At 28.0% G+C, this 12,090-nt stretch overlaps 1 protein-coding gene across 1 annotated transcript; it reads right to left on the reverse strand.

Moving 5' to 3' along the window:
• Positions 1 to 3,620: 3,620 nt before the first annotated feature.
• LOC125868085 (type IV inositol polyphosphate 5-phosphatase 9) lies at positions 3,621 to 8,312 on the reverse strand. Its single transcript, XM_049548686.1, has 8 exons — positions 8,273 to 8,312; positions 7,523 to 7,707; positions 7,127 to 7,237; positions 6,756 to 7,044; positions 5,993 to 6,177; positions 5,092 to 5,200; positions 4,273 to 4,424; positions 3,621 to 3,982 (listed from the first exon to the last, which is right to left on the reverse strand). Exons 1-8 carry the CDS (start codon positions 8,282 to 8,284, stop codon positions 3,772 to 3,774), a joined length of 1,254 nt encoding a protein of 417 aa, XP_049404643.1. The 5' UTR covers positions 8,285 to 8,312; the 3' UTR covers positions 3,621 to 3,771.
• Positions 8,313 to 12,090: the final 3,778 nt, after the last annotated feature.

The raw sequence follows: 12,090 nt of genomic DNA on the forward strand, positions 1-12,090 counted from the left end.
TGATGTGTAATACTATGATGTGGTCGTGATATGGTTGTGATTGAGACAGGTGATGTGTAATACTATGATGTGGTCGTGATATGGTTGTGATTGAGACAGGTGATGTGTAATACTATGATGTGGTCGTGATATGGTTGTGATTGAGACATATGATGTGTAATACTATGATGTGATCGTGATATGATTGTGATTGATGACATGTTCATATTCATTATTCATCCCATGTGTGAACTATCTGTTGCATGAGTTCTGAGACACTGATATGAGGATGGATGGATATGAGACACAGTTGAGACTAGCTCTGGCTAGAGATATATGAGATGGACTAGCTCCGGCTAGCGATTTGGATGCCGATGAGATCTGGTTCCGGCGGTGATACATGGTCCATGTGTGGCCTCTATGGGTTCTGATTTGAGTATTCAGCGCGGACTGATTACGTCAACAGATGTGTATCATAGGACAGACATGCATCACGACTACATGACATCGTTATTGCATTTTGCATCGCATTTGCCTTATCTTTGTCTGTGATGTGTGGATTGTATCGGTTTACCCTTCTTATGTGGAATTTGATCTACTTGCTCTTATTTGTTTATCTGAGGTTGATGAGGATATATTGTTGGTTCTGGCTGTTGAATATGATCTGTTTAGTATAGGTTGGTTGGTTTGCTGCTAGATTGAAGTTTCGGTGGTTCGGTTGGGATTGAAAGGAGTTGTTTGTAGCTGCTAGTTTTGCTTAGTTTAGAGTTACTTGCGAGTACCTGTGGTTTTCGGTACTCACCCTTGCTTCTACACAATTGTGTAGGTTGACAGCTCTCTCAGATTCGGCGGCTTAGTATTTTCTTTAGCAGATTGAGCTTCGGGACATACTCGAGAGGTAGCGGTTCATTCCAGACGTGCCCTTGAGTTATCTTTACTTTCAGTTTTGTTCTATTCGAGAACTATACTCTGAGACTTGCATATTTTTTATTCGAATTTTGTATTTAGAGGTTTGTACATGTGACAATCAAATTTTGGGTAGTGTTGAGTCTTAATTAAAGTCTTCCGCTTATTTATTATCTTTTATTCTTGTATTTCTACTTCTCTATCATTGTGGTTGGGTTAGGCTGACGTGTCCGGTGGAAAATGGACACGTGCTATCACATCCGGATTTGGGGTGTGACATAAATAACATCCTATCCCTTCTAGTTTTCTATTTACCAAAAATCCCTAAAAAATGATGTTTGCGGGATACATAGCATTGTGCACGGGATACATTAGGTTTGATACATTCCACATAGCGGGATACATAGCGTTGTGCACGGGATACATTAAGTTTGATACATTCCACATAGCAGGATACATAGCGTTGTGCACGGGATACATGCGGGATACATAGCGTTGTGCATGGGATACATAGCATTTGATACATTCCACATAGCGGGATACATAGCGTTGTGCACGGGATACATAGGTAAAATAAGGGATTTTTGAAAATTTTGAAATAAGTAGGGATAAATGGATATTAAGGTAAGTAAAGGAGTTTATTAATAATATACATGAATAAAAATAAATTTAAAACAACACAAAAGTCCTTAAAGTAAGCAGTTTCTGGATGAAAATCATCGCATTATTATCATAGTATAACGACAACAACAATAATATATTCAGTATAATTTTATTAGTAGAGTCTATAGATGGTGGTGTATACGCAACCTTATCGTTACCTTGTAAAGGTGAAATGTTGTTTTTGATAGAACATCACGCTAAATAAAACATATAAATAATCAAGTATGTATGTAAAACAAATATAATAGTGAAGAAGTCATGCTGAAAGTAATGAAAGAGAGAATAACATCAATAACAAATAATACAGTAACCGAAGCAAAAGGAAACACAAGTAATACTAATATCAAAGAATAAGATAATAAGAGAGTAATAATAACAATATTGATATGTTAATCAGACATCACTCAACTTACTAGCCTTCTACCCTAATGCCCTCAATAAACTGTAGCTAAGTCATATCCTATCTAATCACCTCTCTTCAATACTTTATATCATATATAATATAATAACGCATATATTATATTTATTGTATAAACAACTTCTACATAATAATTCATGCATTTTAAGTACATGAACCAAATATATACTTCTTTATGCATGTAACAAATCCACAATTAAAATTGTCTCAATATTGGACAAACTAAGCCCATAATTTCGATGGGCCAGTCCATGTCATTAACTTATATAATCCACTTAACTTTTTAAATTAAAGCATAATCCACTTGAGGGAACATTGAGGATAATGTCTCTATACATCATCAAACACTATGAAAATTTCAAGTCTAAATTATTTGGCTGAAAAAAACAAACATATGTAAACAAATTATTTTTGGATTGCTACAAATTATCATGCTTCTAGTGTTCAATTATCTTAATTTAGTTGATCCACCTTCGTTTTAATTTGTGTCTTAATTTAACTTGATATAAATTTAAGAAAATACACTAGACTTTTAAATCTCGTGATCTTAAACCAAACATATATATATAACGTTCCAAAATACCCTTTAATCTTATGATCTTAAGCATGTCACGTGTGATATTGAAATTAAAGAATCATCAAATTAGAAAAAGACATTTTTTTAAATAGACTAAATTTTTTTTAAAACAAATAAATTAAAACAATGATAATATGTTATTTTTAAACCAACAACCAAATACTCCGCACATAAAAATAAAACTATATTATAAAAATTAAGTGGTGTGTATTTTTCTTGAATAAAGAAATTGTAATGTGTGTCTGTGTGTACATCCAAAGTAATCAAATTCTATTAATTGATATGTACGAATTTCTCCACTCTAATTGGTTAATTATGCCCAATCAAATTGCTTGAAGATTGTACCAATCATTTGTAAATCATTCAATTTATTTACCAAAAATATTTAATAAAAATAAAAAAAGAAAGATGGGCCATTTTTAAATTGAAAGTTAAAACAAAATTAAAGTAAATATGCAAATCCATAGATAGAGAAAGCATTGATTTGGACATATATTGGTCACTGATAATAACATTGTGAAATAAAATATTCCAACTTACAATATACTACTAATTATCTTGTGATTTCACTTCATCAAATATTTTACTACTATTATACACTTTAATTAAGTTATAAAATTTGTTACGTTTTTAGAGATAGTATATGAGTTCTATTTTTTTTTTTTTAAATAATATAGATTCCTAGCTTCCTATTGATCTTGATTAGTTCTATTTTAAATTTATTTTCTTTTCAACTCACTATTATTTTTGTTTGTAAATATTTTTCTTGACTTTTGAAATTTCAATTCATGAAGATAATATTTATAAAACATGAGGTTCTGATTAGAATTTTTTTGGATCACCCTTTTTGTGAGTTTAATTCATATCCTAACTATCAACTGTTTAATTTTTGTTCGATCTATATCACCACATATTTATGTATTAAAACACACCTCGAAGCTGGTTAGACCAACTATTAGTTATTCACTTTTTCTTTTTTAAACTATCATCGCCATCTATACAACTAGGTGTGTTTTAATACAGTTCTGATTTAAAAAACGGAACAATGACTATAGTTACGGTATGAAACTCGCAATAAAGTGATATTCCGTATGTTTTTTTTACTATTATCTCTCATACAAAAACATCAAGATCATCACATAATATAATACATTGAGTTGTGGGTGGGTGGGTGGGTAGGGTGGGGGTGGAGACTCAATCAACAATTACATAAGGAAAATCGCCATGATCATCTTTTGGTGAGTGCATCCTCTAAGTGGCTTGTGATTTTCTCAAATCTTTCTGATAAAAAGAAACTTTGTAATCTCTTCAACTTTCTTGAAACTCTTATTTGTGTACTGAAAATTGCCCTCACCGGTCTATGATCTGATAATTTTGATTCACCTCTATCATATAATTGTTGCTTTAATCCTTCTCCATACCAAATTATTCTATCACACCTAAAATATAATAAATAAGAAGAAAAAAGTTAGCATATATATAGATATTTACTGACACTAGATTTTCCTTTTAACGATAATTGAGTTAATGTCATTGCATCCAAGGTTGCTAAACGACATTTATATTGAGTGTTGGTTATAAATACTAATATTAATTATTGCTACTGCTGAATATAATATAATGAAAATTATATTATTGCTGCTAAATTCTTTATTTGTTGTAGCTAAATATGACAGAGTATTTATTAGTGTATTATTTGAATTACAAGTAATTAAATAAAACAACTTACCATGCAGGAGAACGTTTCTTTTCCCCTCTTTTGACCTCTGATCTACCATAGTATTCACTTGAATTTGGATAATATTTGTATGTAGGAGCAAAATTGATTATTCCTTCTTGCCAACCTTCAAATACTTGTCCATCCATGAGCTCCATCCTCAACTATACATTTTTCTCATGAGATACATTTTTAAAGTATTAGTTCTAGTGCCTTAGCTTCAAATAAAGGATCACTCAGTACACAAAGTATTTCATGTTTATATTGCGTATATATATAAGAAATATTAGTCGTACTTTAAGGAGGTGTGACATACACACTTTATCCATGCAAACATTAGTTACTAATTCTACACCTGAGACTTATGTCCTGTATAGGTCACACATATATAATTTTATATCATTGCTTCAAGCTAATTAAGACAGTCTATCATGATGCAAACGTTAGTAACTAATTTTACGCCTCAGACTTATGAGTTATGACTTAGATAGGTCACACGTACAAATGCAACTTTATATCATTATATTGCTCCAAGCTAATTAAGGTTTTTCTAGCTTCGAATCTCCTAAATGTTAGCCTTGTGCATGAAGCATCATGCATTCATGTAGGTTTTAGCGAGTGAATGGACATCAACAAAAGTATGACTTAGGCATGCATTCTACTCTGATACTAGAATTAGTGGCTGATTTCAATTTCTATAGTCACACGAAAATAACTTTACTTTGCTCCAATGCTCTCCTTCTGACTTCAAATTTCCTAATTATGTAATTTACAAGAAAACAACAACTTTTTTTTTGGTATTTAATTCTTATAATAATAATAATAAGGTACCTGGTCTTTTTCCAAGAGTGCATTCCATTCTCCTTTTTCCACTAATAATCTAGTAGTTGATTCTGGTAAAGAAATTCTGTAATTCAAATCTCCAAGAAATATCACACGGCTGCGACCAATCAATTCAAAAATTAGGTTAAAAAATTTGATGTCATAAAAATATATACATATTTATTTAATTTTTAAAAATTAATATATTTATTTTCTAAAACTACTAATGTAAAAATAATATTCAACTTTCTACCATTAGGCACAGAAGAAGGAGGGGGAAAAAGAAGGTATTTTTATATACAACTTGTTGTAGGTCAATTCATATTTAATTATCAAATTGCTCAAGTTGGAAATTATTGTCCTTTCTTTTGTATTATTTCACTGTTTAGCTACATATTCAAGACTATTAATATAATAATAACAAGATTATATAATAAAGGTGATTAAATTAATTAAGCATGAAAAGTTGATTGTGATTCGATTGATGATGACTATATATAGCTAACTACAAAATAATGTTTAACTCTTCAACAACCAATAATTAATTGGTTGTTAAGCTTAATTTTCTGGACTTACTCATGTCTTATTAATTACCACAAAATATTAGTCATTGATTAGAAAATTAACTAATAAAAATTGATTAATCAAAGTAATCGTTAACGTATCATTTCAAACATTTAAAAAATAAAATAAAATTAACGGTCTAGGGTTATGGTGCATATGACATAAATGATCCCTCAACCCTTATCAAAACCAGATGTCTCAAGTTCAAACTCTATTGATTTTCCTTTTAACAAGGTCTTGTGCAGGTTGAATCACTACCACTAGAAGCCAAATGGCTATGATATGAATTGTCGAGGAAGATATCAGACATCGGATGAAAAATTAAATAAAAGATTAAATGACATACTCATGATCAAGAATCTTTGTTGGCAATTGAAGTGAAGGGCCTTTAGGAAAAGTTGCTCTTGAAAATATTTCACCAACATTTGAATTTCTATTTTTCTCATCTCCTTCTCTACCACCAGAAGCTAAATGGCTACACACAAAGCATAAACTTGTTTGATGTAATTGAAATCTAACTGATACTGCACCCTGCAAAAAAAATAAAAATAAAAAAAACATAATTAATTACCAAATTAAAAGATATTAAGACAATTAATTTTCTCAAGAGAATCAAAAGAATAAACTTCCATTATTTTATGAAATATGCTAGAGTTAGCCATAATAACACCAGTTCTGTTCCAATTTATGCGATCATATTTTACAAAATACGAGTTTTAAGAAAGAAAAAAGACTTTAAAACTTGTCATTAAGAATAAAATGAATATTTTAAATTGATATTGTTTCCAAATATAAAAATATATCTTTTTTAAGAATAAAAAAGACATGCCATCAATATAAAACGAGACAGAAGGAGTAAAAGTTAATAATTACTCATTAAACATAAGATATCTCATTACACTACTAAAAAATGTGTGAATTTCTGAGCGACGTCTCGTTGAAAACTGGCTCATTAGATGAAAATTTGATAAAAAAATTCACGATTTTTTAAGTAGTGGTAGAACTATTTCTTTCTTGGGAAGTAGGATTTTTATGATAAAAACAATATTATTGAATAAAAATTTGGAAGTGAAATAATAATAATATTATTAATTAAAATTAATAATTACCTTGTTCCCTAAGCAACCCATGATTCCACATCCAACACAAGAAACACTAGGGTTTTTAATAAATGATTGTAAATCATTTCTAACCCAAACTGAAATCAATATTCCAACCATTTGTTTACTAATAATACAATTAAATTCTTGTGGAAATAATTTCCCATTATTTCCAATATTATTTTCCTTTCCTTTCTTGTTCAAAGCTTCTCTTATTAAACAATTCCATTTTGCTAAAATTCTTCCACTTTCTGATCCAAGAACGTTTGTTGCTCTTAGTGGCACTACTTCTTGAAACCTTCATTTTAAAAAAAATAAAAAAAATCATATAAATATTATTTTTGAAATTTAAAAAATTTATATTAAAATTCATAAAATACCCGAAAACGTAGATGTCACATGATGAGGTGTGACACGTGTTAAGCAAATCATCTACATTGAAGTCATCAGTCGGTACAACTCCTCCAACATTCCATGTATTAACGAAAACCCTGTGAAATTATATATGAACTATTCAATATTCAAAATTTACTGGCTCAATTAGTTCCAATTCCCTTCGTGCATTATCATTGATCTTTTGATGAATCATATATTCATCCTAGTATCATGCCCTCTTTTTTTAATATAGAATTATATAAAAATAATGTAGTAATAAAATAGAATACATATGTTTCAAGAATATAATTAATTAATTAATTGGTTGAGTTCTAACAACTAATATCTAATTTGTGGTTAAGATGTTAGTTCTCTATTAATTAATATAATTAATTAATTACCTGTAGTTTTGAGTTTCTTGAAGATCATGATTGAAAATAATGTCATCAGAACTTAGGGATCTTTTATCAAAATGAGGGGGAATTTCTAATAAATATTCTGAATTATCACTTGGAAAATCTGCCACAAAATTTGTGCTCCCGTATCTCTTTATGACCTTACTAGCTACCAATCTTGGCCACATAACCTTGAACAGAAAATAGAGAAAAATAAAAATTAGATATTAGTAATAATAAATATATATATATATATATATATATATATATATNAAGACAAAGAATTCAATTATCCAATGCAAAATTAAAAACCAAGAAAATCTAATACTTCCAACATATAATTATAGAAAACATACACGGTGTGATTCTACAAGTAGGGTTTGGAAAAGAAAGAGTACAACTGTATGCAAACCTTACTCGTATATCTCGTAAGGTAGAAAGAATATTTCTGATGAACTTTTGATAAGAGGTAGGATTGAAGCTACATGTTCGATAGAATTCTATAATTTTGATCCTTACCTTGTATTTATCTTTGAGAAACTTACTATTATAATTCAGAATTCAGTAACTTAATTAAAAAGACTAGATCAATTCTAGAATGATAAACTTCAAATAATTTTGAATCTCTCAGTTGTTATGAAATTATGTAGATGCTCACAAAGAGTAAATGTTGAAGTTGTATATATAGGGAGATTAAGATATACATATACTGAAAACCACACACAGAGAGAGATAAAGAGAGAGAGAAAAGCATACTTCTCCTTTCATTGTTGAGAAATGGTATTGTAAGTAATTATGTGTTGAAGATAGAGGAAGAAAGTGGTCAAGATATGTGTATATATAGTCTTCTAGAGAGAGACACTATAGTAAATTCTCTTATATAAGAGAGTTCACGACTTGCTTGCTTTAGCGTGTTTCGGGGAAAAAAATTGAAAATTATTTTTTTTGTTTTATTTTAATTTAAATTAGTGTATAATATTTCTTTTGTTTTACTTTATTTAATTAGTGTATTATATTTTCGATCCGTTTTAGCTATAACTTTTAGTTTTAAATTCATATTCTTTAGTTATTGCTTTATCATTTTTAATGTCGGTAATATTTGTTTATATCTTGTAACTACTTTGAGTAAAAAGTCAATGATCGATGACGAAAACTACTTTAATTATGGACATCTTAATGGACTTTTTCACATTAAATTTGTGCAAACAAAAAGTAATTAATAACTTAAAAAATCTAAAGATCATATTAAAATTTAATCAACTTTCTAAATTTTATCTATATCACATTAATTAAAATTAAAAAATAATAGAGGCCCGTACTCGCACATGCACCTGTGTCTAGTAAAAGAATATAAGAGGGAGAAAGCAATATCATGCCATGGGAGGAACTAATAATAATAATAATATATATATATATATATATATATAAGATTAGGTTTAAGGAGTAGAGGCAATAGTATCATGACGTTATGATGATGATAATATACATATATAAGTACCACTCCTTTGTTTCTAACTCGATGTTCGATATTTGTATTAATAAAATTCGGGTCTTAGAATCCCCAAGAAAGTATAAGCTAACGTTATGATGATCATATCACTTTTTAATTCTTCTTTTCTTTTTAATTTTTTATTTGATGATACCTAATTTGGGGATCGACTAAATTTAGATTTGCACATTAGTTCATGCTCATTTATAAGGATATATAAGGCTTTCTATATGATTTTTTTCATTTTACGAACTTAAATTTGAAATCTCTTATTAAAGATGAAAGAACCATCCCACCACAATTTCACATTAAATAACTACATATATAAATAAGATAAAGTTAATTTTACTAATAAATAAATAAGCAATGTTAATACTCCTATATTTTTGTATCTCAATTTATGCGATGTATTTTATTGGTCACAAATTGAAAGTTTTTTTTATAAAAATTATGGTCTAAAATACATTATTGATATTTGTGTGATTATAATTAAATTATTTAATTAATTAGGTATAATGAACATTTTAAAATTAAATTAGATAAATTTAAAAAAATCACATACATCAAAATAGAGAGATTTAAATTGTTAACTAAACAAACAGAAAGAAAAATAAGACAAAAAATTCAATGCATAAGTTTAGCGTGAGAATTTTAAGGTTCTTGTGTTTACATGTGGACTAAAGATTTATTTTCTACAAAATAGAAGAGACTCATTAAAATAGAAAAATTAGACAATTACATTCAACTATTTATTAACTTTCTACCCTAATTTTTGAAATTCATATCATTCTATATCTAGAATCATATCATCGATAAGTTACATGTGTGTCGTGTTATGTCTTGTAATCAACTCGATCTCATCAATACTTCTTCGGCCTACATGCATATACCTCTTCTCAAACGCAAACACACCATAGTTAACCTTTCACGCCTCCTCACTAAGGCATTTATGTATCTTCTCTTCATATTCCCAAACCATTTCAGTTTATCTCCTCTTCGTATGTCGAACATTTATCTTGTCCATCACATACATCATTTCCACCTTATTTTGAATACCTTTGCTTCAAATTTTATAATCTCTCTTATTATATCCACACATTCATCTCAATATTCTCATTTTCTATTTTTCTTTTCTAAACGTGTGAATTCTTGACCCATCAATACCACGCTCCATACAACATAAGACATATAGTTAAACTTTATATTGTCTTTTTCTTGTTTATTTAATTTATGATAGGGCTCCACATCCTTAAACTCTTGCGTTTGTTAGTTGATTTGAAAGGTTTTCTTATTTATTTTTTTAAGAAGAAAATTACTTAGTAAAGCAAGTGGGATGGGTCCATTTTTTTTTTTCCATTCTTGTAGAAAATTTTGCAAGAAAAAAACACCAAGAACCGTTACGCACCAATAATAGGAAACACAATTATGCTTACGTGTCAAGACATTTTTTGTTGGAAAACACTAGGAAACTATATTTGTGCCTCGATAATGTTTAATATTCTAAGCTTCTAATTGGATCATCTCCATTACATCTTCTCTCCATTTCCTCAAGTGCATATAAATAAGTGACACTTGTCATATTTATAATTTAAAAATCTAGATTAAATTAATTTAACATGTCTCTGAACCATAGTTAAAAAATAAATTAGAAAAAGAACTCACCTAACTTTAGTAAAAAAAATATCATCTTTCACTAATTTTGGCTCCTCACTAATATCATTATTTTTATGATATATGTTTTACCTCTGAATTAATATCATTTTCCTAATCTAAAGTTAAAGAATAACATTCGTTTTTTTTTTTTTTATATCTGACCAAAAAATGAAGCAAAATAATTAAGGAAAAAAGAGGAGACCAACTTTATTTCTTAAAATATAGAACATATTCTAAATATATTTTACAATGACTATTATACAATATCTTTTTTTTTTTTACTTTAAAGATTATACGATATCTTCTTTCCTCTCCATTTTCTCTTTATTTTGGCATAATTTATTTGTCAAATACTTTCTTTTTTTACTAATTAAAAAATACTTAAGACTTTTTTTTCCGTTAAAGGTAGTTTACAAGATTCAATAAGAAAAATAATGGTATATGTTAAAATTAATTTAGAAAACTTGATCTAAAATGTATTTTAATATTAATTTTTTAGAGATTATCTCGAGTTATTTTTTTGTATTTTGTATCTTCTACGTACTTTATTTATTTATTAAGGATATTCTTATTTCAATTGATTAAAGTTTTAAATAAAATTATAATTATATCAACGAGAAATCAGAAAATATAATTAAATTGATGATATAAATGAGAAGTTAAAATTAGTGGAAGATGAAAATTCTCTTATCAAAGTTGGTGAGTGTTTTCCTAATTTGTTTTTTAACAATGATTAAGAAGCTTGTTAAATTAATTTAATCCAAACTTTTAAATTATAAATATGACAAAGTCAATTATCTAAATATGCACTTGAGGAAATGAAGAGAAGGTGTAATGGAGATGAGCCAAGTCCGTCCTTTTGCTTCATTCTATTGACTCCTAAGTCCTAATTATGGTTTTTAATTAGTTTGTTTCAAAATAATAATAAGTATTTATATTTCAAAATGATAAAATTATTGTATTTCCCCCGTAGATAATATGTTTTTACAATCTCGTGCATTTCATATTAGGTTTAAAATCACAAATTTAAAAATTCTTTTAATATTTTTTCTTAAATTATATGTTAAGTCAAAATACACCATATAATTTTTTTTAAAAAGGACTGATATATTTCTTTGTACTTAATTATTTGGTACTTGTTGAGCTTAACTGAAAATAATTTTGAAAATTGATAAATAAATATAAAAGAACAATGTCCTTAACATGTCTCAATAAGGAACTACTCCCTCCGTCCACTTTTATTTGTCATGTTGCGTTTTTCAAAAGTCAATTTAACTAATTTTTAAAGTTAAATTAGATTACATTAATTCGATATTAAAAAAAAATAGATATTCAAAAACTATACGAAAAGTACTATAAATGACAATTTTTTGCATATCAATATGATGAAAAAAATACTTCGTAACATGTTGGTCAAAGTTCTTATAGTTTG

Source organism: Solanum stenotomum, chromosome 6 (genome assembly GCF_019186545.1).
Source record: "Solanum stenotomum isolate F172 chromosome 6, ASM1918654v1, whole genome shotgun sequence".
Lineage (NCBI taxonomy): Eukaryota > Viridiplantae > Streptophyta > Magnoliopsida > Solanales > Solanaceae > Solanum > Solanum stenotomum.

Coding starts and splice junctions, on each gene's coding strand:
- LOC125868085 (XM_049548686.1), bottom strand. Junction 7,238..7,522: donor CAAGAAACTCAAAACTACAG/GTAATTAATTAA, acceptor ATAATTTCACAG/GGTTTTCGTTAATACATGGA. Junction 7,045..7,126: donor TGTGACATCTACGTTTTCGG/GTATTTTATGAA, acceptor TTTAAAATGAAG/GTTTCAAGAAGTAGTGCCAC.